Source organism: Coregonus lavaretus, assembly GCF_964263955.1.
Source record: "Coregonus lavaretus genome assembly, chromosome: 23".
Classification (NCBI taxonomy): domain Eukaryota; kingdom Metazoa; phylum Chordata; class Actinopteri; order Salmoniformes; family Salmonidae; genus Coregonus; species Coregonus lavaretus.
The window spans coordinates 16,513,677-16,539,082 of NC_140010.1; the positions used below are offsets into that span (position 1 = coordinate 16,513,677).

The 25,406-nt window shown below is 43.0% G+C and overlaps 2 protein-coding genes across 2 annotated transcripts; one reads left to right on the forward strand and one right to left on the reverse strand.

The window, feature by feature from the left end:
* Nucleotides 1–725: 725 nt before the first annotated feature.
* Nucleotides 726–8,081, reverse strand: dusp22b (dual specificity phosphatase 22b). The gene is made up of 7 exons (XM_084139200.1): nt 7,876–8,081; nt 6,243–6,276; nt 5,979–6,061; nt 5,110–5,159; nt 2,081–2,155; nt 1,533–1,704; nt 726–1,275 (listed from the first exon to the last, which is right to left on the reverse strand). The coding sequence occupies exons 1-7, from the start codon at nt 7,894–7,896 to the stop codon at nt 1,123–1,125; spliced, it is 588 nt and encodes a 195-aa protein (XP_083995326.1). The 5' UTR covers nt 7,897–8,081; the 3' UTR covers nt 726–1,122.
* A 3,949-nt stretch (nt 8,082–12,030) lies between these two features.
* LOC311099194 (receptor-interacting serine/threonine-protein kinase 1-like) lies at nt 12,031–20,969 on the forward strand. Its single transcript, XM_084139874.1, has 11 exons — nt 12,031–12,257; nt 12,578–12,787; nt 13,065–13,221; nt 13,439–13,576; nt 14,044–14,287; nt 15,647–15,796; nt 17,648–17,724; nt 17,942–18,017; nt 18,417–19,139; nt 19,297–19,449; nt 19,959–20,969. The coding sequence occupies exons 2-11, from the start codon at nt 12,630–12,632 to the stop codon at nt 20,252–20,254; spliced, it is 2,172 nt and encodes a 723-aa protein (XP_083996000.1). The 5' UTR covers nt 12,031–12,257; nt 12,578–12,629; the 3' UTR covers nt 20,255–20,969.
* Nucleotides 20,970–25,406: the final 4,437 nt, after the last annotated feature.

The following is a 25,406-nucleotide window of genomic DNA, read 5'->3' on the forward strand; positions in this document are numbered from 1 at the left end:
TTTATATAAATTTGCAAACATTTCTGAAAACCTCTTTTTGCTTTGTCATTATGGGGTATTGTGTTTTGATTGATGAGGGGGGAAAAACAATTTAATCAATTTTAAAGGCTGTAACTTAACAAAATGTGGGAAAAGTGAAGGGGTCTGAATACTTTCCGAATTAACTGTATATCATTTTCATAATTTATATTACTTTTAAAATTGAATTTCTATTTCATTTAGTCAACCCTCTTGATAGGTAATTACAGTATTACACTGATGAAAATATGGTATATCTTAGTGGAGGAGAGTGGTTTAATTTCATTAACAAATAGCCTACAACATAGCCTAAATTGGTTTTACTATGGTAATACTGCTGCCCTCCAGTGGTTGTGTAGTGTACATAACCTTAAATATAAACTGGGTCTATTTCATAGACTGTATGATATATCTACTGGAGGGCTACACTATAGGTAAGCGGATAGGTAGGCTACAGACAAATAAAATTTAGTCACTTTTCAGAGCTAGTTGCACTCATGCCCAGCCCTCTCTATCCCTCCGATGCTGACAGTGAAAGGTGGCTGAAAAGGTTGTTTTTACTGCTGTCATGCAAGGCTTCCTTTGCATTCCACACAAACAGGAAATAGACCCGGAAACAGAGAGGTAAACAGCGCAGAGCATGTCTTTCTGTCATCACATGGTATCTGACAGCACACACAGCAGTTAATAACCATTTCATCACACAGTGACATGAATCCTTTTATTATTGCACAAAAAGCTGACGTGGCTTCAAGAAGAAACAAATGACATGGTAACAATATTATACATTTTCAAGGTTTAGAAAAACAAGTACAAATACTGAACATGGCATACATAGCTATATACATAAAATAGGGGTTATAAAACCAGTAGTATTAGCCATAATAAAACATCAATAAACCTTCTCAAAATGGTGCATCAATTGGCCCATCCTCCCCCAGTCGTCTCCAGCAAAGGGACAACAACAGAGAGAGAGTCTGGTCCAACGGCATACTGACAGAGAGAGAACCCCCCATCCCCCCCCCCCCCCCCCCCCCCATCCCCCTCTCGGGGCTAGAGTGGTATCATCCCCCAATGCAAGCCTTAAGACCTGGATAAGGGGTCTCAGGTACCCTGCAATCCTGGAGGGGTGGGCAGCTCAACATTCACCTTCACCGCCACCCCGTTGGGTTTGAGACTCCTGGCCAACAGGATGCGGATGTCATCCTCGTCATTGAAGGGACTCTCTTTGTACTCCTGCCGAAGCCACTCCCTGTACTGCAGAGACAGACAACAACATACAGTATGTCAATATTCTTGTCTACTAAGGCAGCTGTATTCTCTTCCTCAAGTAACTATGAGGCTACTCTTCTCTCTGAAGGCTTTAATGCTTAATACATAAATGTTTAATGATAAGAAACTCATTTTTATTGAACTTCCATTTCCTCCAAGAGTGCCTGCATATCTTTCACTGTCACCTGTACCTAGACTGACATCTTCCCCTCTGTCCACCCTCTATCCCCCTCTGTATTGACCTGGTCAGCGTGAGTGGTCTCAAACTCCTGGAGCTGGCGCTGAAACCCCAGGTTGGGGCCAGCGCATGGCCGAGCCACCCTCACAGCAGCCAGAGCCTCCTGCCAGCCCAGCCCTGTCACTGTCATGATGTAGGCCACCACCAGGGAGACACTGCGAGACACACCCGCCAGACTGCATGAAGAGAGGAATGGATGGTTAAGCAGAGATGTATAGGAGCAGGCATGGCCATGATAGAGATAAAGGGCATGGACATCAGCAGGTCATTAATAGACATACATTTAATTGAATTGGAAGTCAAAGATAGAGGCTGTGGAGGCAACATTAGAAAATGTAAATAAAGGAAGGATCTTCTATATTTCTCAGATAGTCTAACAACACGATACATTCAAATCAAGATTGTTCTTTGGGGAAGTTCAAAAATAGCCTTCTGTGTAATCTATGTGCTGCTTACCATAGTCACACATGGGTTCACTTGTGAGCACTCAGATAAACCCAGAGATACAGTAGCAGATGGACAAATTAAGAAGTTTTGTATCTTATGACTCACCAGTGGACCAGACAGCCCTCTCCTTTCAGCCGGGACTCGTGCATGAACATGATGCTTTGTTTGAAGTGCTGTGTCCTGAGAATGACACACATACAGTGAGGGAAAAAAGTATTTGATCCCCTGCTGATTTTGTATGTTTGCCCACTGACAAAGAAATTATCAGTCTATAATTTTAATGGTAGGTTTATTTGAACAGTGAGAGACAGAATAACAAAGAAATCCAGAAAAACGCATGTCAAAAATGTTATAAATTGATTTGCATTTTAATGAGGGAAATAAGTATTTGACCCCCTCTCAATCAGAAAGATTTCTGGCTCCCAGGTGTCTTTTATACAGGTAACGAGCTGAGATTAGGAGCACACTCTTAAAGGGAGTGCTCCTAATCTCAGCTTGATACCTCTATAAAAGACACCTGTCCACAGAAGCAATCAATCAATCAGATTCCAAACTCTCCACCATGGCCAAGACCAAAGAGCTCTCCAAGGATGTCAGGGACGAGATTGTAGACCTACACAAGGCTGGAATGGGCTACAAGACCATCGCCAAGCAGCTTGGTGAGAAGGTGACAACAGTTGGTGCGATTATTCGCAAATGGAAGAAACACAAAATAACTGTCAATTTCCCTCGGCCTGGGGCTCCATGCAAGATCTCACCTCATGGAGTTGCAATGATCATGAGAACGGTGAGGAATCAGCCCAGAACTACACGGGAGGATCTTGCCAATGATCTCAAGGCAGCTGGGACCATAGTCACCAAGAAAACAATTGGTAACACACTACGCTGTGAAGGACTGAAATCCTGCAGCGCCCCCAAGGTCCCCCTGCTCAAGAAAGCACATATACAGGGCCATCTGAAGTTTGCCAATGAACATCTGAATGATTCAGAGGAGAACTGGGTGAAAGTGTTGTGGTCAGATGAGACCAAAATCGAGCTCTTTGGCATCAACTCAACTCGCCGTGTTTGGAGGAGGAGGAATGCTGCCTATGACCCCAAGAACACCATCCCCACCGTCAAACATGGAGGTGGAAACATTATGCTTTGGGGGTGTTTTTCTGCTAAGGGGACAGGACAACTTCACTGCATCAAAGGGATGATGGACGGGGCCATGAACCGTCAAATCTTGGGTGAGAACCTCCTTCCCTCAGCCAGGGCATTGAAAATGGGTCGTGGATGGGTATTCCAGCATGACAATGACCCAAAACACACGGCCAAGGCAACAAAGGAGTGGCTCAAGAAGAAGCACATTAAGGTCCTGGAGTGGCCTAGCCAGTCTCCAGACCTCAATCCCATAGAAAATCTGTGGAGGGAGCTGAAGGTTCGAGTTGCCAAACGTCAGCCTCAAAACTTTAATGACTTGGAGAAGATCTGCAAAGAGGAGTGGAACAAAATCCCTCCTGAGATGTGTGCAAACCTGGTGGCCAACTACAAGAAACGTCTGACCTCTGTGATTGCCAACAAGGGTTTTGCCACCAAGTACTAAGTAATGTTTTGCAGAGGGGTCAAATACTTATTTCCCTCATTAAAATGCAAATCAATTTATAACATTTTTGACATGCGTTTTTTCTGGATTTTTTTGTTGTTATGCTGTCTCTCACTGTTCAAATAAACCTACCATTAAAATTATAGACTGATCATGTCTTTGTCTGTGGGCAAACGTACAAAATCATTAGGGGATGAAATACTTTTTTCCCTCACTGTACAGGTTATGTATGGTCATAAGCAGGTCATAACACAATAACAAACCAGTTACCATTCCCAGAAAGGTAACAAAATTGTATCTGTTGTGGAAGACAAATCATATAGGACAAGTAACATTAAAGTTGCCAAAAAAACTGTAAAACTGAAACGGGCCCTCCACCCCAGTCATAGAAAGTGGGGGGATGAGTGGTTAAGGGTGTGCGACACAGGAGGCTGCTGAGGGGAGAACGACTCATAATAATGGCTGGAATGGAGTGAATGGAAAGGCGGAAAAACACACATGGAAACCATGTGTTTGATGTGTTCGATAGCATTCCATGAGCCCGTCCTCCCCAATAAAGGTGCCACCGGCCGCCTGTGGTGTGCGAGCAGTGAAGGGTATGGGTGAGGGGAGGGCCATAGGGGTGAGCATGTGTGTGTTCTTCTAGGCCCTAGGGCTATCCATCTATCCTCCTGACAGGACCAGGATGAGCAAGTGGTGTCTGTGTCCATCTCTGGCTAGCCAGGGTCAGTTTTACATTTCGCTTGCTGGTTTCACACACCTTGCTGGAGAGACGTGGGGGTAACAGGGGAGTTGACAGCGACATCTGGGTGCCTGGGTGTGAGTGTGTGTGTGTGTGTGTGTGTGTGTGCGTGCGTACGTGCATGTTTTTTTGGGGGTGTTATAAAAATAGAGATGCAGTGCAGACGGACAAGGCAACTCTGCAGTAAATAACCAGAGACTTCCTGTTCCTTCCTGCATAGAGGACCAGACATCCTGCACTCTACGCACTGTGTGTGTGTGCATATAGGCATGTTTTTTTTTACAGCATCTATCTATCCACCTATTTATGTATGTATATGTTGATCTGTGGGTGCTCAGTACATCTCTGCATGTGTTTGTGTCTTAATCCTAATGTGTAAAAATCATTCCATGGTTTCTCATTAGAGATATCAGAAGCTGAGTCGCCTAGTCATCTAGTGATTTATTCAGTGCTTTGATTCACAGTCAACTGGTGAGCATGTGAATCATATCATTTTCATATCAGGAGAACATGAACTAGAGACGCCCACACAGTATGTGTGCGCTGGATAGAATGGATCTGACTGGTCTAGTCTGCTTCAGTCCGGTGCTGATCTGTTCTGTAGAATGGATCTGACTGGTCTAGTCTGCTTCAGTCCGGTGCTGTTCTGTTCTGTAGAATGGATCTGACTGGTCTAGTCTGCTTCAGTCCGGTGCTGTTCTGTTCTGTAGAATGGATCTGACTGGTCTAGTCTGCTTCAGTCCGGTGCTGTTCTGTTCTGTATGGTAGCCTTGTGTACTGTGTGGTGCTGTGTGTTAGGGTACTTACAGGTTTTGTGTGGGCAGGTCTGCTGCTGAGATGCATAGATAGGTAATCTCCTGCAGGAAAACAGCCAACTGTTATATGCTCTAACACAATTACAATCTAATAGGCAAAGTATGCCGACAGGATCGTTGTAAACACCACTCTGTACACACTATTACATAATGCTGAATTCTCAGTCTTACAAGTGTTTCTGCAAACAACAAAAAACATTACGTAAGCTTCCACACCAGGTCCTATCCTATAGACTGTGTTTATGATGGTGGGATGGCAGCTGTAGTGAGGAAGTAAAGGAATGGGACAGACCGTGCTAGTTTCTGTAGGGAGTAGTAGAATTCGAGAACACCAAATCCCACACAAGCTAGAGCCAGAGCACTGGGTCAGAAACTCAAATGAATCCTCCTCTCTGCCACCTACTCCCTCGCCTACACCCTCCCACAGAGCTCAGACAGGCTCCAACAAATTCTTTCTATTGAAGTAACGTGAACCTGTTTTGTTTGGGATGGGGCCTAGTCTAATATTACACACTAAGCCACATTCGCATACTGCTGTCCTGAATTACCTGACAGACTGGTCCAGGGGCAAACATACACCATGCTCTTATGGGAAGAGCAGTCATGGGGACTGTCATGGGGACTGTCCATTTATTTGAAAATCTTGATTTGTAACATTAACATCCATCTAAATTGGATTTTGAAACTGGATTTTGTGCGCGCGTATGATACAGACAGGCATTAACGAACGTGTGTTAATACATGTGTCAGGTGTCATTAGATCACGTACATTCATATAATAGCCTCATGCGTAAAAAATGTCTGATGAGGTATTTAGCCATTTTGATCTAGCGAATGGTCCACTGGGAAATGTTTTCTTACCGGCAGGATAGGGGCTGCACTGTCATGGATGGAGAGGATGTGTGTGATGTTGTTCCTTGCTAACTGTTCCCTGTCCCTCGCATCTAAAGGAAAACAATTATTGAATGACAAACACATTAATCATCTATTAAATATTCATAGAATGTTCTCAAATATGAATGTGCCACTGAAATGTACTGGAAGGGAAAATGATGAAGGGGTGTCTTCATTGGTCTTATCCTTAGCTCAAGCCTTTGACCAGTACAGTTGGGAAGAAACACTTACCTTTGAAGTTTCCCAAGTACAAGTCAGGCAGGACCTACGGGAAGGTAAGCATTCAATATTAATGTGTGACCTGTTGTTTACATTCACCAGTGTTCTTAAACCTGACATAATTACAACAAGCATTTCATTCATTACACAAATAACTAGGCTAAGCAACCATATTACTACTCAAAACACAAGCCCCTGGGCCTATACTCCTGTACCACTATTGACAGGAAAGATGAAACTCAAATATATAGCTTGTGTTCTCAAGAAAAGACAACATGGAGGTCCAGAGACAGTATATTTAGTTTGACACCAAATATCAGAGGAGAGTGAGCTCACATAAATGACACAGGTCACTCTGATGCCACACAAAATAATAGTGATAATAAGACATGTTAATGGAGGATCTGTGTGTGTGAGTGTGTGTGTGTGTGTGTGTGTGTGTGTGTGTGTGTGTGTGTGTGTGTGTGTGTGTGTGTGTGTGTGTGTGTGTGTGTGTGTGTGTGTGTGTGTGTGTGTGTGTGTGTGCAGTGGTGTAAAGTATTTAAGTAAAAATACTTGAAAGTACTACTTAAGTCGTTTTTGGGGTTATCTGTACTTTTACTTTACTATTTATATTTTCCCTGTCACCCAAAAGTACTCATTACATTTTGAATGCTTAGTAGGACAGGAAAATGGTTCAATTCATGCACTTATCAAGAGAACATCCCTGGTCATCTCTACCGCCTCTGATCTGGCTGGCTCACTAGGGGTTGAAGGATTATTGTTATACTATTCCAGGTATTCCTTAAAGAGGTAGGGTTTCAAGTGTCTCCGGAAGGTGGTCAGTGACTCCGCTGTCCTGGCGTATATAAGTAATTTCAAATGATTTATACTTTTACTTTTGATACTTAAGTATATTTAAAACTGACTTTTACTCAAATAGTATTTTACTGGGTAACATTCCCTTTTACCTGAGTCATTTGGTACTTTTTCATCCACTGTGTGTGCCTGTGTGTATCCCACATACCTCTCCTCCCCCATCTCAAACCCAGCTGGAATGACAGCGATGAGAGGTGCAGAAAGCTTTTCCAATTGAAATGAGTTGATGACACCTGTTGTGTACACCAAGTACCAAGCCAACATTTGAGAAGGTCAATTGCTAAAGTATCCATGATGACATGTAGCCTACAGTATGTGATAAGACACAGCAATGCATTACACCCATAAGTAATATCACCAAATGTAGTATGCTAAGATCATTTTCAACAGAAATCTGTCCACTGTGTAGGCAAGGAGTTGGAATGTAAAAGCACAACGCCTACACACCGGGTGTGTGTACTTTGATAGACAGCTAGTCATTAAAGTGTACAGTGTCCAGTAGCCTACATACAGCGGCAAACAGACACTCTTATGGCAGATGGTATTAAGTGGAATATGGTATTATGCAACTGTGCACGATTCAATATAAATTCGATGTAATACGTGTTTAAAACACCAATAGAACTCACGTATTAAACACATTTGACAACACGCGTTTGATTGACATTCTATATTCATTATTCATTGAAACCCCCTGTCTACAGAACTACTGTAGCCTTCTCGGAAACCATGCGTAAACTTTGCTTTAGGAGCGCATGCATAGGCTGTATATCAACGAATAACATACCTTATTGAGCCCATTACCCATTCTAAGCGAAGACGTCTGTAAAACCAACGAATGGAAATTACGGCATTTATTGTTGTACTCTTGTCTCGAGAAGTAGTTCTCCAACGGCTTTCCCAAAAGCTCCCCAAATTGCGAGCGATCGAGGACCTCACACAGTCTGCAGCAGCGCTGTTCTATAAAGCTCCCGATGTTTTTAATGCTTCCTGGGATATGTAGTTTTGCTTATCTAGAGAGGCATGGGCTCTGTAAATGAAGGATGGTAGGCCTACACTTTTTTTATATTCACTATTTCTATACAGTTTATGCCATAGTATACTCTATGGGTACGCTTCACCTATAGGCAATAGGCATACAGTCAAAGATCTCTCAATTTATGAATGAAGGAATGGACACAGAGTTTTTTTGTCTAGTGTGGAAACAAAAGTATTCTAATTTCACAACATACATATTCATTTTTGGTAAAAGCCACTCACTCAACATCTTTGTTTATCATTATTAATTACAGGACTTATTATTTTGGAGATGAGGCAAGCAGTGAGATACTGCCAACTTATTTTTATCTGTCTTCACATAAGCCATAATGTATATATTGTTGAATAATTGCAATCACATATCATGACCAGTAATAACATATATAGGGATATTTGCTTTGAATGAAAAGCTTACCAAACTTATTGAGCTTTGCTGTGGGCAGAAATTGTTACAATGCTGGCCTATACAAAATAGGCACCAGGCCAGACAATAGTGCATTTAGGCCTATTACACCCATACCGTTATTGATTAAACCACTTTCATTCACCCAGACTCTATTACATAAGGCAGACAATAAGAACCAGTAAAACAGTGGATGCCAGGGTTACTGTAATGACACTGAATCATGAAAAGAGAACCCAGAGCCATGGCAAATGATGATGTGAAATACTTTGTTATGGCTTTAGTGTGTGAGGACAGGCAAAGAATATAGCGGAGGTCGGGGGCGTTTACAGAATATAGGCCTACTCCAGATGTACTGTAGGCCTTGGCCTAACTCTGCACATTCAGTGCAGTCTGGTCACATCACCCAAAACCTTCAGAAGCGCTACCATTCAGGTGGTTTCCCATCCTGGTTTCAGAGAAAATCTTACTTTATCAATGGATCACAATCTCTTTTGTTTTTGTCAGTGTATGCTTTAATTCAGTGTGGTTTGGCTGTGTTGAGTCATTGTGCCGGTAAGTGAAAGTGTCTTGTTATTTCCTTTTTAGTGTCTGTAAATTACTCTGAAATAGATTCTTTAAAAAGATTCTGGTTATTTTGGGGGTAGCTATTTTGATCCTTTAATATATCATTGTATTAAAGGAACAGCCAAGCTATAAGTGGTAAAGTGGCCTACATGCTTCACATGACTCTCTCTCTCTCTCTCTCTCTCTCTCTCTCTCTCTCTCTCTCTCTCTCTCTCTCTCTCTCTCTCTCTCTCTCTCTCTCTCTCTCTCTCTCTCTCTCTCTCTCTCTCTCTCTCTCTCTCTCTCTCTCTCTCTCTCTCTCTCTCTCTCTCTCTCTCTCTCTCTCTCTCTCTCTCATAATACACACACAAACACAAAGAGTATGATTGTGGTCAGGGCTGACAGGTCTTCTCAGCCCCCTAACAAGATGATGTTGCAGCATCAGGAAGTGCCACACAATACTCTCTGCTATACTGTAGGCTGGAGAGGCTACTTCTTAATAAATACCTAGACAAACATATATCTTTAGAATTACAATCACCCTATAATGTAAAGCCCCCAATAGTCAGGAGATGCTTGGTTGTGAATAATGTAATGATGAACCATGTTCTCTTCTTTGGTAGATGAACTGTGATAGACGCATACCTCCAGTAGGCGGTAATAGTGCTCTATTTTACTGGACTATTTTTATTTTTATGGGCTTTTGCCTCCCGATCTGACCATGGCACTATGCAATGAAAGAAGGTAGTCCAACTGTGATATCATTGTAAGCCCATTGCCTAGGCTAGGAATCTGTCTTTGACCAAAATGTTCAGCTCCATTCACATTTCATAATTTATACCACAGAAAAAACATTTTCGTTTCAAATATTGTAAGATCATTTTTTCTCTCAGTGGCCTTGCGGTTAGAGTGTCTGCCCTAAATTCAATCCCTGGCGGAGTCACACCAAAGACTGTACAAATAGGACCTGATGCGTCTCGGCTTGGCACTCAGCATTAAGGAGATATATTTGGGGTTAAGGCCCTGCGATAGACTAGCGTCCTGTCCAGAGGGAATACTTGTATATTCACTAAGCTGCCTCACGCTACAGAAACAGGAGATATACTCCTGCCCTATGAGCGGTTCCGGCTCGCACAAGCCAAGGCTCGTGCAAGGCTACTTACTTACTACAGTCAGTGAATACAGTTGAAGTCGGAAGTTTACATACACTTAGGTTGGAGTCATTAAAACTCGTTTTTCAACCACTCCACAAATTTCTTGTTAACAAACTATAGTTTTGGCAAGTCGGATAGGACATCTACTTTGTGCATGACACAAGTAATTTTTCCAACAATTGTTTACAGACAGATTATTTCACTTAGAATTCACTGTATCACAATTCCAGTGGGTCAGAAGTTTACATACACTGAGTTGACTATGCCTTTAATTAGCTTGGAAAATTCCAGAAAAGGATGTAATGGCTTTAGATGCTTCTGATAGGCTAATTGACATCATTTGAGTCAATTGGAGGTGTACCTGTGGATGTATTTCAAGGCCTACCTTCAAACTCAGTGCCTCTTTGCTTGACATCATGGGAAAATCTAAAGAAATCAGCCAAGACCTCAGAAAAAAAATTGTAGACCTCCACAAGTCTGGTTCATCCTTGGGAGCAATTTCCAAATGCCTGAAGGTACCATGTTCATCTGTACAAACAATAGTACGCAAGTATAAATACCATGGGACCACGCAGCCGTCATACCGCTCAGGAAGGAGACGCGTTCTGTCTCCTAGAGATGAACGTACTTTGGTGCGAAAAGTGCAAATCAATCCCAGAACAACAGCAAAGGACCTTGTGAAGATGCTGGAGGAAACAGGTACAAAAGTATCTATATTCACAGTAAAACAAGTCCTATATCGACATAACCTGAAAGGCCACTCAGCAAGGAAGAAGCCACTGCTCCAAAACCACCATAAAAAAGCCAGACTACGGTTTGCAACTGCACATGGGGACAAAGATCGTACTTTTTGGAGAAATGTCCTCTGGTCAGATGAAACAAAAATAGAACTGTTTGGCCATAATGACCATTGTTATGTTTGGAGTAAAAAGGGTGTTTCTTGCAAGCCGAAGAACACCATCCCAACCGTGAAGCATGGGGGTGGCAGCATCATGCTGTGGGGGTGCTTTGCTGCAGGAGGGACTGGTGCACTTCACAAAATAGATGGCATCATGAGGAAGGAAAATTATGTGGACACATTGAAGCAACATCTCAAGACATCAGTCAGGAAGTTAAAGCTTGGTCACAAATGAGTCTTCCAAATGGACAATGACCCCAAGCATACTTCCAAAGTTGTGGCAAAATGGCTTAAGGACAACAAAGTCAAGGTATTGGAGTGGCCATCACAAAGCCCTGACCTCAATCCTATAGAACATTTGTGGGCAGAACTGGAAAAGTGTGTGCGAGCAAGGAGGCCTACAAACCTGACTCAGTTACAACAACTCTGTCAGGAGGAATGGGCCAAAATTCACCCAACTTATTGTGGGAAGCTTGTGGAAGGCTACCCGAAACGTTTGACCCAAGTTAAACAATTTAAAGGCAATGCTAACAAATACTAATTGAGTGTATGTAAACTTCTGACCCACTGGGAATGTGATGAAAGAAATAAAACCTTAAATAAATCATTCTCTCTACTATTATTCTGACATTTCACATTCTTAAAATAAAGTGGTGATCCTAAGACATGGCATTTTTACTAGGATTAAATGTCAGGAATTGTGAAAAACTGAGTTTAAATGTATTTGGCTAAGGTCAATCAATCAATCAATTTTATTTTATATAGCCCTTCTTACATCAGCTAATATCTCGAAGTGCTGTACAGAAACCCAGCCTAAAACCCCAAACAGCTAGTAATGCAGGTGTAGAAGCACGGTTGCTAGGAAAAACTCCCTAGAAAGGCGAAAACCTAGGAAGAAACCTAGAGAGGAACCAGGCTATGAGGGGTGGCCAGTCCTCTTCTGGCTGTGCCGGGTGTATTTAAACTTCCGACTTCAACTGTATTTGCATCGAAATCATATGCTCTTTTCTCGATTAGCTACACTGGTCTGCAATTGACTTCTAAGACTTCCACAACATATTTTCTGTTGTTTCAGAATTGCGGCAACGAGAGAAATCCCGGAACTATAGGCCTATCCGTGGGATGAAAAGGTAGGTTATTTCTCTATAATTTACGATTTGACCTACATCTTTTATCATAATGCATACATAGACCTATTTACATTGAATTTTAAACTGCATTCATTATTTATGTCATCCACTTCATGTGTTGACAACTCTAACAGAGCAAGTTACAGTATTGGATTTCCGACTACGTCTTTCACTTCCATATTCAGTTCTGTATTTCGATTCAATGTAACGCCGCTGAAGCTCCTCAGCCTACTCCTCCATTCGTTCGGAAATCAACTAGTGTTACTATTTACATCATGAGAGATTGCTCTATTACTGATTAATTACAATGTATCCATTAGTCTCGTATCAACGCTAGAGGGAAATACCCGACCGAGGACCAGGTAGCAAGCCATGGCTACTGTGCAGGACTCCATCTACATGAAATCCGCTGATCTTATCAAAAAGGAGCCTCTGGACTACGGTGGATTCGGTACAGTGTATCTGTGCTATCACAAAACCCTCGGCCAGGTGGTTCTGAAGACCGTCTACACCGGGCCACCGCGTAATGAGTGAGTATAGCGGGCTATGGTGTAGAGGATTCCCCCAGTGTCTGTAAGTGTTGTGACTGTCACGCTCTACCGAGTTTCATATTGTAGTCTAAACCAGGGATTCCCAAACTTTTTCACTCAGGGACCCCCTTCCAGCATTGGGGAACATCCTGTGATGTGTATATTGCTAAAGTAGGCTATAGTAGGCGGCCTAGTTAATAAATAGGGATACATCTCCAAATTAACATATTTTCCTAGCTGGTAGTCTTGACCAAGCCTTCCTCCCTCTCTCCCTCAGGGGCAATAAGCAGTCCCTGCTAGAGGAGGGCAGCCTGATGAGCAGACTGAACCATGAACGGGTGGTCAAACTGCTGGGGGTGATCCTGGAGGATGGGGACTACTCTCTGGTCATGGAGCTCATCCCTAAAGGCAACCTGCTGGCCATGCTGGACCGGGTGAGAGGATATCACAACAACAACAACAGCTAACTTGTCTACACTGTCACTATAGGAATGAGGTTAGGTCCTGGACTCACAGGCCAGCCTCCTTCCTCTCACTGCAGAGATGGAAGGTCTTCAAACAGAACTCCACATTACATTTTGTCTGTGTAATATCAACAAGCTATTTTCTCTCTGGGCAAACAACTTGTATATATTCCTGTCTTTTCTCCAGGTGCCTGTGCTGATATCCATCAAGGGCAGGATCATACTGGAGATTCTGGAGGGGATGGTGTACCTGATGAAGAACCGTGTCGTACACAAAGATCTCAAACCAGAAAACATACTGGTGGACAAGGATTTTCACATCAAGGTACAGCACCCACTGTATAATATGCTTTATTACTGTTTATATCATTTACTTTACTGTGTGTGTGTGTGTGTATGTGTGTGTGTGTGTGCGTGTGCGAAGTCCCCACAAGAATAGTAAACAAACAAACATTTGACCAACTGGGAAAATGCTATTTCTAGGGGGTTTAAGGTTAAGGTTAGAATTAGTGTTAGGGTTAGAATTAGTTTTAGGGTTAGGTTTAGGAGCTAGGGTTAGGGTTAGGGTTAAGGTTAGGTTTTGGGGTTAAGGTTAGGTTTAGGGTTAGGTAAAATAGGATTTGGGGACTGAATTGTGTGTCCCAACAAGGTTAGTTATGCAAGACTGTGTGTGTGTGTGTGTGTATTGATGTCTCTACGTTCGATGTATGTGTATGAATATGGATATGTGTGTAATCTGTGTATGCAATGCATGTACATGTATGAATATGCATGTCTGTATCTGTGCTCCAGATTGCAGACCTGGGCCTGGCCACCTGTCAGACGTGGAGCAGGCTGACTAAGGAGGAGTCTCGCAGGCAGAGCCGGCTGGGGCGTCCCGGGTCTGGGGGAGGGGGGGGCAGGGCAGCTGGTACTCTGTGCTACATGGCTCCTGAGCACCTGGACAGCATCCACACACGCTCCTCTGAGAAGTCTGACGTCTATAGCTTCGCTATTGTCGTATGGGTCATCCTCACTGGCCGTGAGCCATATGAAAGTGAGTGTTGCTCACTCACTCAACAGAGGCCTGTTGCATTCAAATTAATCTGATGCGATTTCAGCCATATATACTGAACAAAAATATAAATCCAACATGCAACAATTTCGAGTTACAGTTCATATAAGGAAATCAATCCATTTTAATAAACGTATTGGGCCCTAATCTATGGATTTCACATGACTGGGAATACATATATGCATCTGTTTATCACAGATACCTTCAAAAAACGGTAGGGGCGTGGATCAGAAAACCAGTCAGTATCTGTTGTGACTACCATTTGCCTCATGCAGCGCGACACATCTCCTTCGCATAGAGTTGATCAGGCTGTTGATTGTGGCCTGTGGAATGTTGTCCCACTCCTCTTCAATGGCTGTGCGAAGTTGCTGGAGATTGGCGGGAACTGGAACACGCTGTCATACACGTCGATCCAGACCATCCCAAACATGCTCAATGGGTGACATGTCTGGTGAGTATGCAGGCCATGGAAGAACTGGGACATTTTCAGCTTCCAGGAAATGTGTAGAGATCCTAGTGACATGGGGCCGTGCATTATCATGCTGAAACATGAGGTGATGGCGGCGGATGAATGGCCCGACAATGGGCCTCAGGATCTTGTCACGGTATCTCTGTGCATTCAAATTGCCATCGATAAAATGCAATTATGTTCATTTTCCGTAGCTTATGCTTGCCCATACCATAACCCCACCGCCACCATGGGGCACTCTGTTCACAATGTTGACATCAGCAAACCGCCTGCCCACACAACGCCATACATGTGATCTGCGGTTGTGAGGCCGGTTGGACGTACTGTCAAATTCTCTAAAACGACGTTGGAGGCGGCTTATTGTAGAGAAATTAACATTAAATTATCTGGCAACAGCTGTGGTGGACATTCCTGCAGTCAGCATGCCAATTGCACACTTCCTCAACACTTGAGACATCTGTGGCATTGTGTTGTGTGACAAAACTGCACATTTTAGAGTGGCCTTTTATTCTCCTCAGCACAAGGTGCACCTGTGTAATGGTCATGCTGTTTAATCAGCTTCTTGATATTCCACACCTGTCAGGTGTATGGATTATCTTGTCAAAGGAGAAATGCTCACTAACAGGGATGTAATTTGAGATAAATAAGCTTTTTGTGGGTATGGAACATTTCTGGGCTCTTTTATTTCAGCTCATGAAACACCGGACCAACACTTAACATGTTGTGTTTATTTTTTTGTTCAGTGTAGTTTGTGAACTCTGATATATTTTATAGTAAGAGGTCCTTTGTTATTTTTTATGAATGTATAAGGTTTTTAGTTTTTCTGTACAGATTTGAATGCACTGAATTAATATTGGACTACTGTATTTCAGATGCTCGGAGTGAGGACCATATCTGCCAGTGTGTCCGTAAAGGTGATCGTCCTGATGAAGACCTCATCCCTGATGATACGCCTGTAGAGATCATAGAGCTAATGAAGAGATGCTGGCATCAGGATCCACAACTACGACCAACATTCGAAGGTGCGTGTGCATGTGTGTAGTGAGATTGAGGTACAGGAATTCCTAAATACAGTAAAATGCATTACAGTGTACACAATGCCAATCAATACAATGTTATTTGTATATATTTGTATATTTGTTTATCATTTTAAGCTTGGAAAAGAGAACCTTAAACCCAGACTTGGGACCACACAGTCACTCCACTGAATAGCAGGCTAGTGATTACTTTGCAATGCTTGCAGGTAGCCACTGATTCCTTCCAAACCACTCATTGTTGAATTGGCGATTTCCAACTTGTAGTGTAATGTATATGTCCAATGGCCGATGAGCACCGATACGTTTTATCTATTATTTCTCTTCATATGACAAGGATTAAAAAGGATTTGCCAGTAGATTGTCGACTTGATTCATGATGATGACTGCTAGCTAAGATTTTGAAAGTATGATGTAACGTGATTAACGTGATTTGACGTCATTTTATCTGTGGCCAATGACCTTGAGCCTTCATGGATGGGCACTTCTAATGTGGCAGCACCCAAGGGGCTTGAATTTTCGAGCTCTACCCTTAGATTTGGCGGTGACGTAGTGTCCGCATGAGTGACAGAACACTGAGCCAATCACGGCGCAACTAGAGAACATTACCAACCCCTACGCTCCGTATTTTCTGCTGGCTACCCCACCACCACAGAAAACACTGAGCTAGGCTGAAACACCTGCATTTTGGAGCTGCCTTACTCAAGAGAGCAAAAAAGAGGCAATGTTTGTATGGAGGCTTTATTAACTCAATGATTATTTATATATTTTTACATTGTTTGCAAACTGATATGTGACACGTAAAAATACCAAAATAACATGCGAAACAGGCAACTCAAAATGTGGGGCTCAAAACAGCCCTGAATGACAGGTCGCCACTGTTCCTAATGGTAGTGTAGATAACCCCTGAGAGGTATTAGACTCTAGAGGAGTCCCCATCCACCTGTGGCTAGCTGGACATACTGTATATATGTGTGTAACTGGTGTGAAATGGCTAGCTAGTTAGCAGTGCGCGCTAGTAGTGTTTCAATTGGTGACGTCGCTCGCTCTGAGACCTTCAAGTAGTTGTTTCCCTTGCTCAGCAAGGTAAGGCAATAGGTAACGATGCTTCATGGGAGGCAGTTGTTGATGTGTTCAGAGGGTCACTGTTTCGAGCCCAGGTTGGGGCAAGGACAGGGACGGAAGCAAGACTGTTTCACGTGTACAGACATGGCATTAAAGGGGTTTTTCGACCCTCTCTCCTTCTCCCTCCCTCCCTCCCTCTCTCTCTCCCTCTCTCCCTCCCTCCCTCCCTCCCTCCCTCCCTCCCTCTCCCCCTCCCTCTCTACTGCACCTGCTGTCTCGACCTCTAAACGATCTGGCCTTAATGGCCATGTACTGTTATAATCTCCACCCGGCACAGCCAGAAGAGGACTGGACACCCCTCAGAGTCTGGTTCCTCTCTAGGATTCTTCCTAGGTTCCTGCCTTTCTAGGGAGTTTTTCCTAGCCACCGTGTTTCTACATCTGCATTGTTTGGGATTTTAGGCTGGGTTTCTGTATAAGCACTCTGCTGATATAAGAAGGGCTTTATAAATAAATGTGATTGATATTGCAGAGCATTTACACCTTGTACATTTCAACACATATTCAAAAAAAGTGCAATATGCAACCAATATGCTGTTTTCATCTACAAAAGTCAACATTGGACCTATGAATAAATTGGTACTTCAACAAGCATCAATTCATTGCATTCAGGAGTCTAATGTTACATCATGGTCTAATACACAGACTATTCTGTGGCTGTTGCTATGTTAGTCATGACTGCTCTAATTTTCAAATTTTCTCTCTCTCTACACAGAGGGCTACAACACCTTCCTTCCCGTCTACAGGGAGAAGTTAGAGCCAGATGTAGAGAGGGACTCACTTGGTCTCAGAGTAAGTTGCATGTGTGAACAAAGTAATAGCACTGTCATGAGTACATCATTGAATTAACCAAGTGCACAACAAAGCAAAGTCGGAACAAATACAGTAACTACGTGAAAGATATTGATGGGTGTTTAATATTACCACAATATTACAAAATGTATCATAAGGTCCATAACACCTTTTAAACAATATTATGCGTCCTGTGATCTGTTTCATTGGCATGCAGGACTTGTACGAGGGGCCAGAGGAGCTGGTGGAGAAGATGAAATCATTATCCATGCCCCCTGAGAGCCTCAAAGGAGGTGAGCAGTCTGAGCACAATGTGAGGCAGGCTTCATGGCCCTGACCCTCTATAGCTCTCCACCTTACTACTCTACACCACTCACTGCCTTGCTAAACAGTCTCAGCGTGGTGGAAGCTTGCGTCAAGTTTTATATTTAATTACTTTGCCTAAGCCCACTGATCCAAAGGTTTGGACAAAGTGCACTGAACTATTGGACATGAAAGAAAAGGGATACAAAAATTGAATGTGATGGGATGCACTAAGACCTCAACTTGAGATCTTTGCCAGTTTCTAGATTTACCATTCAAATCTCTCATTCTCATCAATAATCAAACCATTTATACGACAAGTTATTCACCTTGATCTTAATTTAGAATTCAGCTATTAAAAATGAACCCTCTACCACTTCTCCCTATAGACCGGCCGGCTCCCTTGCTGACCTCAGACGGTGCTGGGGCTGTCCGTGTAGAGGCTGGTCCAGTGGAGGCCAGCATCGAGGACCTGAACCTCTTCCTCCCCTGTGAGACCTCCCTAATCCAGCCAGATGCCTGGACCCTCGACCCGGTCAGCACCACCTCGGGCATGGAGCTCAAAATGGTCAGCGACTGCTCAGCCCTGGAAGTCAAACTAGCCCAGGAGTTGGAATATCACAAATATGGCAGCTACAGCCGGATGGAACAGCTTGACTTCAGCCCCTACCCTAACCCTCACCCTGCCACCCCACAGCGCCTCTGCTCACAGGACCCCACCGCCAATAGAGGGCTCCCCGACCTCAGTCCCTTCCATCCCTCCACGTCCCCAGTATCCTCTGTCCAGTCCTGGACCAAAACCCAGGCCGTCCAGCCCAGCAGCGTGGAGGTGGACCCCCACCTCCGTCTTTCTAGCCTAGGCCTGTACGAGGCCGCGGCCCCCTCAGGGGCCACCACCCCCAGGCGCCAGCTTTCCAGCCACATGCCTGAGTCCTCCAGCAGCCCCTCTCTAAGCCAGGGCCAGTACTCCCCCCAGCAGCAGGATCCCTACGCCCAGTACTACCGCCTCCAGTCATTGCCAGCCTACCCAGTGCCAGAGTCAACTGCCCCAGACCTCACTGCAGGGCTGCGCCTGAACTCGGGTGCCAAGGTTAGACCTCCACAGGACCCAGGTAGGGGTGAAGCACAGAGATTACAGTGCTTGTTACCACTATTACCATTATTACAGCTGATGCAGATTCCCCAATCAGCATGACAGCTATCTACCACTTCAATTAGAAAAGCATTTATAAGAAACAGTATGTGTGTGTGTGTGTGTGTGTTTTGCAGGAGGCCTGTTCATCCATAACGCCAGTGGGATCCAGATAGGCAGCAACAACACACTGAGCATCAGGGACCACGAGACTTACAGCAGGTCAGCCAGCTCTCTCTCCAATGGGGCAAACTCACACTCTCTACTCAAAGAGACCCTGCAGATGTACGGTAAGAATAGAATCCTGCAAAGAGGAGCCTACTTCCTGAAAATAGACATCTTCCTATTTTTCTATGTCATGTTTTCTACTTCTAGTCCCATATTTTGTCTAGCCACAATATAGGGGTTCTTACATTGTTTGTTTACACATTTATATATTTGGGGTTCAGAGGAGGCTGATATAGGAGGATGGGCTCATTGTAATGGCTGGAATGAATGGAACGGAGTCAAACACGTTGTTTCCATGTGTTTGATAGCATTCCATGTATGCCATACCAGCCATTACAATGAGCCCGCCCTCCTATATCTCCTCCCACCAGCCTCCTCTGGTGGGGTTATAATTGGGTTGGATAGTTCAACTAAGACCATGGGGCATTTAGAAGTGCTATTATTTAACAGTAAATTGGTATGTATCATTAAATGAGAGTAAATTATCAAAAACCCTTGTAAATATCACAGAAAAGGGTTGTTAACTTCCATTTTACACAATATGTTCCGTTGTGTCCTGTCCCGTGTTCAGAGGACCAGGCAGTGACTGAAGAGCACCTTGATCTCCTGAGAGAAAACATCGGGAAGGAATGGAAGCGCTGTGCCCGTCGTCTGGGCCTGAGCGAGGTGGAGGTGGACACCATCGACCAGGACTACCATCGTGACGGGTTGCCTGAGAAGGTGCACCAGATGCTGGAGCGCTGGAGGATGAAGGAAGGCTGTGTGGGCTGCACCGTGGGCCGGCTCTGCAGAGCCCTGGAGAACTGTGTCAAAGTAGACCTGGTAAAGAAGCTTCTTCTTGCCTGCTGGACCAATACTTCTCCGTAGGTACAGTAGACTGTATCTATTCCAGTCCCCCCTACCCCTAACCCAGAGAGAGACTTTCTACTCCAGCACTCCACCCACAGACACCCTTAAATTCCTACCAACCAATGTAATGTGTAATGTTTGTGAGTTGAGTTGTTAGTATTGAATTTTCCTGCCATAGGATATGAGTGTACAGGTTAGAGTTCTCATTCACAGCCCGAACCCGACAGGACCAGTCCTCAAATTCTGTGAATCTACTGTGCGTGTCTGTGCACCTTTTAGCTTTTTCTCAGCCACAGCAGCGCCAGGATTCCAATATTGGCTGGGCCAGAGAAATTTGTGGCCATGATGAAACTTTTTTTCTGATGATTGAAATGTTTCAAAACTGCAATACGAATAAGCTGGAGTGCACTCGGGAGAATGATGATCCACGAGACCACGACAGGCAGCGCATCTCAGTATCAGGAGAAGCCCATATTCCAATGGCATCTTTTAATGCCGATACATCCAAACAAAATACACCTTATGACTGCCCTGCTAATGTGCCTTGCTGGACCTTGTAAACTATCGAAAGTAGGCCAAATGTCAATCAAACATGCATTCAAAACACGGCGCTTTTGAGTGATTATTCAAATGGTCGTTTGGCAGAAAATCAAGTTATTTATTTATTGTTTCATTATTCAACACTCCCTTTGTTATTTCATTTCAAAATAAAATGCTTGATTGTTTTAAAGGCATGAATGACTATGCTGTGTAATGACTTGAATGAAGTATTGGTTGATTGAAGTAGGCTGTTACGTTATGACAGATAAAACAGGACACACTCTCACGGCTCGATGGTGGATAGATTATCCTATAAGGCTTAGGCTACTATGTGAGGCAAGAGCAAAAAAGTAGTGTACACTTGATTAAAACCTGTTAAACTCTGAGTGGTTGTTTTGGGCCCTGTATAGGGCCCGGTGAAAATAAATCATAATAATAATCAGAAAATAGAAAGCTACAGGCATGGTCTTTTTGGAAATCAAACTAAAATCTTACTGCTGGCAATGTCATAAGAATATGCCCCCCATAAAGGCCATAAATCATGGTCAAGTAACCAAAAGTGCAAACATTTAGTATGCATGGAAAGGGTACATCCCGATGGTCACTGTAAAGCAATGCATTTCCTTCTCCATCCACATTACCTTCTATGCATCCACCACACGCGCCATTTAGCTAGCTCATTGTTTACAATAGGAAAAGTGAATGGGACATGAAGTTTGAAGTTTCTTCACTTGTCTGTGTCTTATAAAAATAAACATAAACTAACTTCATAACTTCAAAGCCCTGATTGCTAGGGTCATTTTAAGATGTCAGGCTTGAAAATCCGTTCAGCCATTTTGGCACAGTGACTCACTACCCAAACCAGACGCAACTGGTTTCAAGTGGCCAAGAGACATCATGTGATCTCCTACTGCTGTCTAGTGGACGAACTGAGAATCAGACAGAGGATATATGGTATTGCACATTGCACATATATGGGATTGCACATTGCACATTGCACAAGCCCTGCACTTTTAAAATGGCTGCATTCCAGTGGGAATTTGTGCATGTTTAGAGCGCCACCATTAGGTAAAAGATTTTGTGACATATTTTTATCTCAAAACTAGACATTCAAATCTCTTATTCCCCAACATGGGGACAATTGGGGCGACCCCCCTGAAAAAAAATAAGAAAAAATAAGGTACATTTAAGTTTTGGGGGGCTCTGTAGTAGTCACATTGTCTCTGACACCTGAATCTGAATCCCACAGTTCTTACCTTTCTAACAGTACTACATGTGTTTGTAGGACTTATAGTTTTGAAACTGAAATGTACTTTATGAGGGTAGTATACAATATTGTGTGTCATTTAGAAAATGCCCCCAGAAGGGGTCAGAGTTGAAAGGCAATACTTGATTTAGGCTACATTATTGCGTGCTAAATGTTTCTGATCAGTGATAGATGACCAAACAAATAAATGAGCTACCACCTTCACTTGTCCAGCCAGAGATCAATTAACCAAATATACAGACGGAGATTCAGTGAAACAAAATCACATTGGTTGATTATCAGTCACAGGCTTTTGGTAGCGAGTAGGACACTGTTAATTTTTTTGTGTGTTACTTTGACCATATAACATTCTTGTTGAATACCCAGTTCTTTTTGAGTTAGCATTAAATATTGTACACTTCCCTTTATTTTAGATTTGGACAAATAAACATTATATTCATATATCTGAATGTCTATCATCTGTTTGATGCAACAGAGCCCTGTACGGCTTATAAAAATATATTCGGTGAATACATAAAGGCAGACAAATTTTGAAGCTTGATCGAAGAGATCCATATTTATTCTTTGGTCCTTTATCCTGTGTAGGTACACAGGCAATGGTGGGCTGTGGAAGCAGAGTGCTTGTGGCGTATGGTCTTGATCCGTCTGCGGTGTACGGCCAGATCGATAAGACTGCCGGAAGTGGTGTAGGGCTCGTAGACCTTAACCACAAACTGTTTGGACCTCTTGCAGAAGATTTGCTGATACTGCAAGACATGGTTGTGGTGTTACCATTTTACACTTTTTGTGGAAGGGACGTAGGGCAACACACCTTTGTTGGTATCGGTGTCAATTAACAGGTGTGCCTTCTTAAAAGTGAATTTGTGGAATTTCTATCCTTCTTAATGCGTTTGAGCCAATCAGTTGTGTTGTGACAAGGTAGGGGGGGTATACAGAAGATAGCCCTATTTGGTAAAAGACCAAGTCCATATTATGGCAAGAACAGCTCAAATAAGCAAAGAGAAATGACAGTCCATCATTACTTTAAGACATGAAGGTCAGTCAACACGGAAAACTTCAAGAACTTTGAACGTTTCTTCAAGTGCAGTCGCAAAAACCATCAAGCGCTATGATGAAACTGGCTCTCATGTGGACCGCCACAGGAATGGAAGAACCAGAGTTACCTCTGCTGCAGAGGATAAGTTCATTAGAGTTACCAGCCTCAGAAATTGCAGCCCAAATAAATGCTTAACAGAGTTCAAGTCTCAGACACATCTCAACATCAACTGTTCAGAGGGTACTGTGTGAATCAGGCCTTCATGGTCGAATTGCTGCAAAGAAACCACTACTAAAGGACACCAATAAGAAGAAGAGACCTGCTTGGGCCAAGAAACACGAGCAATGGACATTAGACCGGTGGAAATTTGTTCTTTGGTCTGAAGTCCAAATTTGAGATTTCTGGTTCCAACCGCCGTGTCTTTGTGAGACGCGGTGTGGGTGAACGGATGATCTCCACATTTGTAGTTCCCACCGTAAAGCATGGAGGAGGAGGTGTTATGGTGTGGGGGTGCTTTGCTCGTGACACTGTCTGTGATTTATTTAGAATTCAAGGCACACTTAACCAGCATGGCTACCACATCATTCTGCAATGATACGCCATCCCATCTGGTTTGGGCTTAATGGGACTATCATTTGTTTTTCAACAGGACAATGACCCAACACACCTCCAGGCTGTGTAAGGGCTATTTTACCAAGAAGGAGAGTGATGGAGTGCTGCATCAAATGACCTGGCCTCCACAATCCCCCGACCTCAACCCAATTGAGATGGTTTGGGATGAGTCGGACAGCAGAGTGAAGGAAAAGCAGCCAACAAGTGCTCAGCATATGTGGGAACTCCTTCAAGACTGTTGGAAAAGCATTCCAGGTGAAGCTGGTTGAGAGAATGCCAAGCGTGTGCAAAGCTGTCATCAAGGCAAGGGGTTGCTATTTGAAGAATCTGAAATATAAAATATATTTTGATTTGTTTAACACTATTTTGGTTACTACATGATTCCATATGTATTATTTCATAGTTTTGATGTCTTCACTATTCTTCTACAATGTAAAAAATAGTACAAATCAAGAAAAACCATTGAATGAGTAGGTGTGTCCAAACTTCTGACTGGTACTGTATATATTCTTAATTCCATCGCTTTACTTGGATTTGTGTGTATTGGGTATATGCTGTGAAATTGTTAGACATTACTTGTTAGATATTACTGCACTGTCGGAGCTAGAAACACAAGCATTTCGCTACACCCGCAATAACATCTGCTAAACACGTGTATGTGACCAATAAAATTGGATTTGATTTTAATGTGTCGCTGTTATTAAATCCTCTTTCTCTAGACTAGTTTAAATTAATAGTTGTAGTGTGTTTGTAATACAGATCAGGAGTCTGGCATTGCAGGTCTATTTTCTGCCTTTCCTGCAGTCAAATGACCTAGTGGCCTCATGGGTGGAATGTTATTCATATTTTTCATAATTACATAATTTTTTTAATGAAATGCTGAAAAACGTTGTTTCTATGTCAAACAGTTTTGTTTAATTTGGGTCTTCTATGATGTGTATAAAGTGTAATATCGGGATGCCACCTCAAAATTGAATACATTTCAACTCTATATCTGACATGGTACAGGAGTCTTATTTTTTGTAAGCCCATAACCATGTGTGTGAGGTGTATACTTTTGTTTCAAATTAGATTTGTTTAAGACTACGAAGAAACACTGTGTGACCCTTATTTAGCCCACTGCAGTAAAAGGATAATGTCTGCTATTGGAAATGCGTGTCAGTGAATGTGCATTGGTGCATGTTTGTATGTGTTATTGTGTAAGTTAGTGGTATTAGTGTGTGTGTGTGTGTGTGTGTATTTACTCATATGTGTGTGAGAGAGGTATCTCAAAAAGAGCTGGTGGTGGCACTTTTTATTGTCTTTTTAAATAAAGTCTGTTCCAGAAGGGTGAGTTTTGTCATAATTATGCTCACGGCTGTGAAGCGATCTAGTGGTTTGTAGTCCATGATTCACTAAACACCTCAGTCCTTGTAGTGAAGAAAACGTTTACATTTCTTGAAATTGAATTCTTGCATGAGTCACACTTTCTTCTGTGGTATTGAGTTTTTTTCTTTAACAATTATTTAGCACTAACACTTATTTTAAATGTGGATCTACCATTCTACCTCAAAGCACCAGGAAACATTACATGGGGACAAGATTGTTTTTCCTGAACCGGACAAACTCCTGGCCCCGCCCCTAATGACTAACTAGTGTGCAACAACAGAACAGGACTTGGGTAGAGCCCAGATGATTAATTAGTTTGCACAGGCAGCAACAACAGAAACTTGGGG

What these genes read in the sequence shown, in the direction of transcription:
- LOC311099194 (XM_084139874.1), top strand. Translation starts at nt 12,630, where the DNA reads ATGGCTACTGTGCAGGACTCCATCTACATGAAATCCGCTGATCTTATC. An exon ending in ACCGGGCCACCGCGTAATGA is followed by an intron (nt 12,788 to 13,064) that starts GTGAGTATAGCG and finishes TCTCTCCCTCAG; the next exon opens with GGGCAATAAGCAGTCCCTGC. An exon ending in ACTACGACCAACATTCGAAG is followed by an intron (nt 15,797 to 17,647) that starts GTGCGTGTGCAT and finishes CTCTCTACACAG; the next exon opens with AGGGCTACAACACCTTCCTT.
- dusp22b (XM_084139200.1), bottom strand. Translation starts at nt 7,896, where the DNA reads ATGGGTAATGGGCTCAATAAG. An exon ending in GTACTTGGGAAACTTCAAAG is followed by an intron (nt 6,062 to 6,242) that starts GTAAGTGTTTCT and finishes GTTTTCCTTTAG; the next exon opens with ATGCGAGGGACAGGGAACAG. An exon ending in GACCTGCCCACACAAAACCT is followed by an intron (nt 2,156 to 5,109) that starts GTAAGTACCCTA and finishes TGTCATTCTCAG; the next exon opens with GACACAGCACTTCAAACAAA.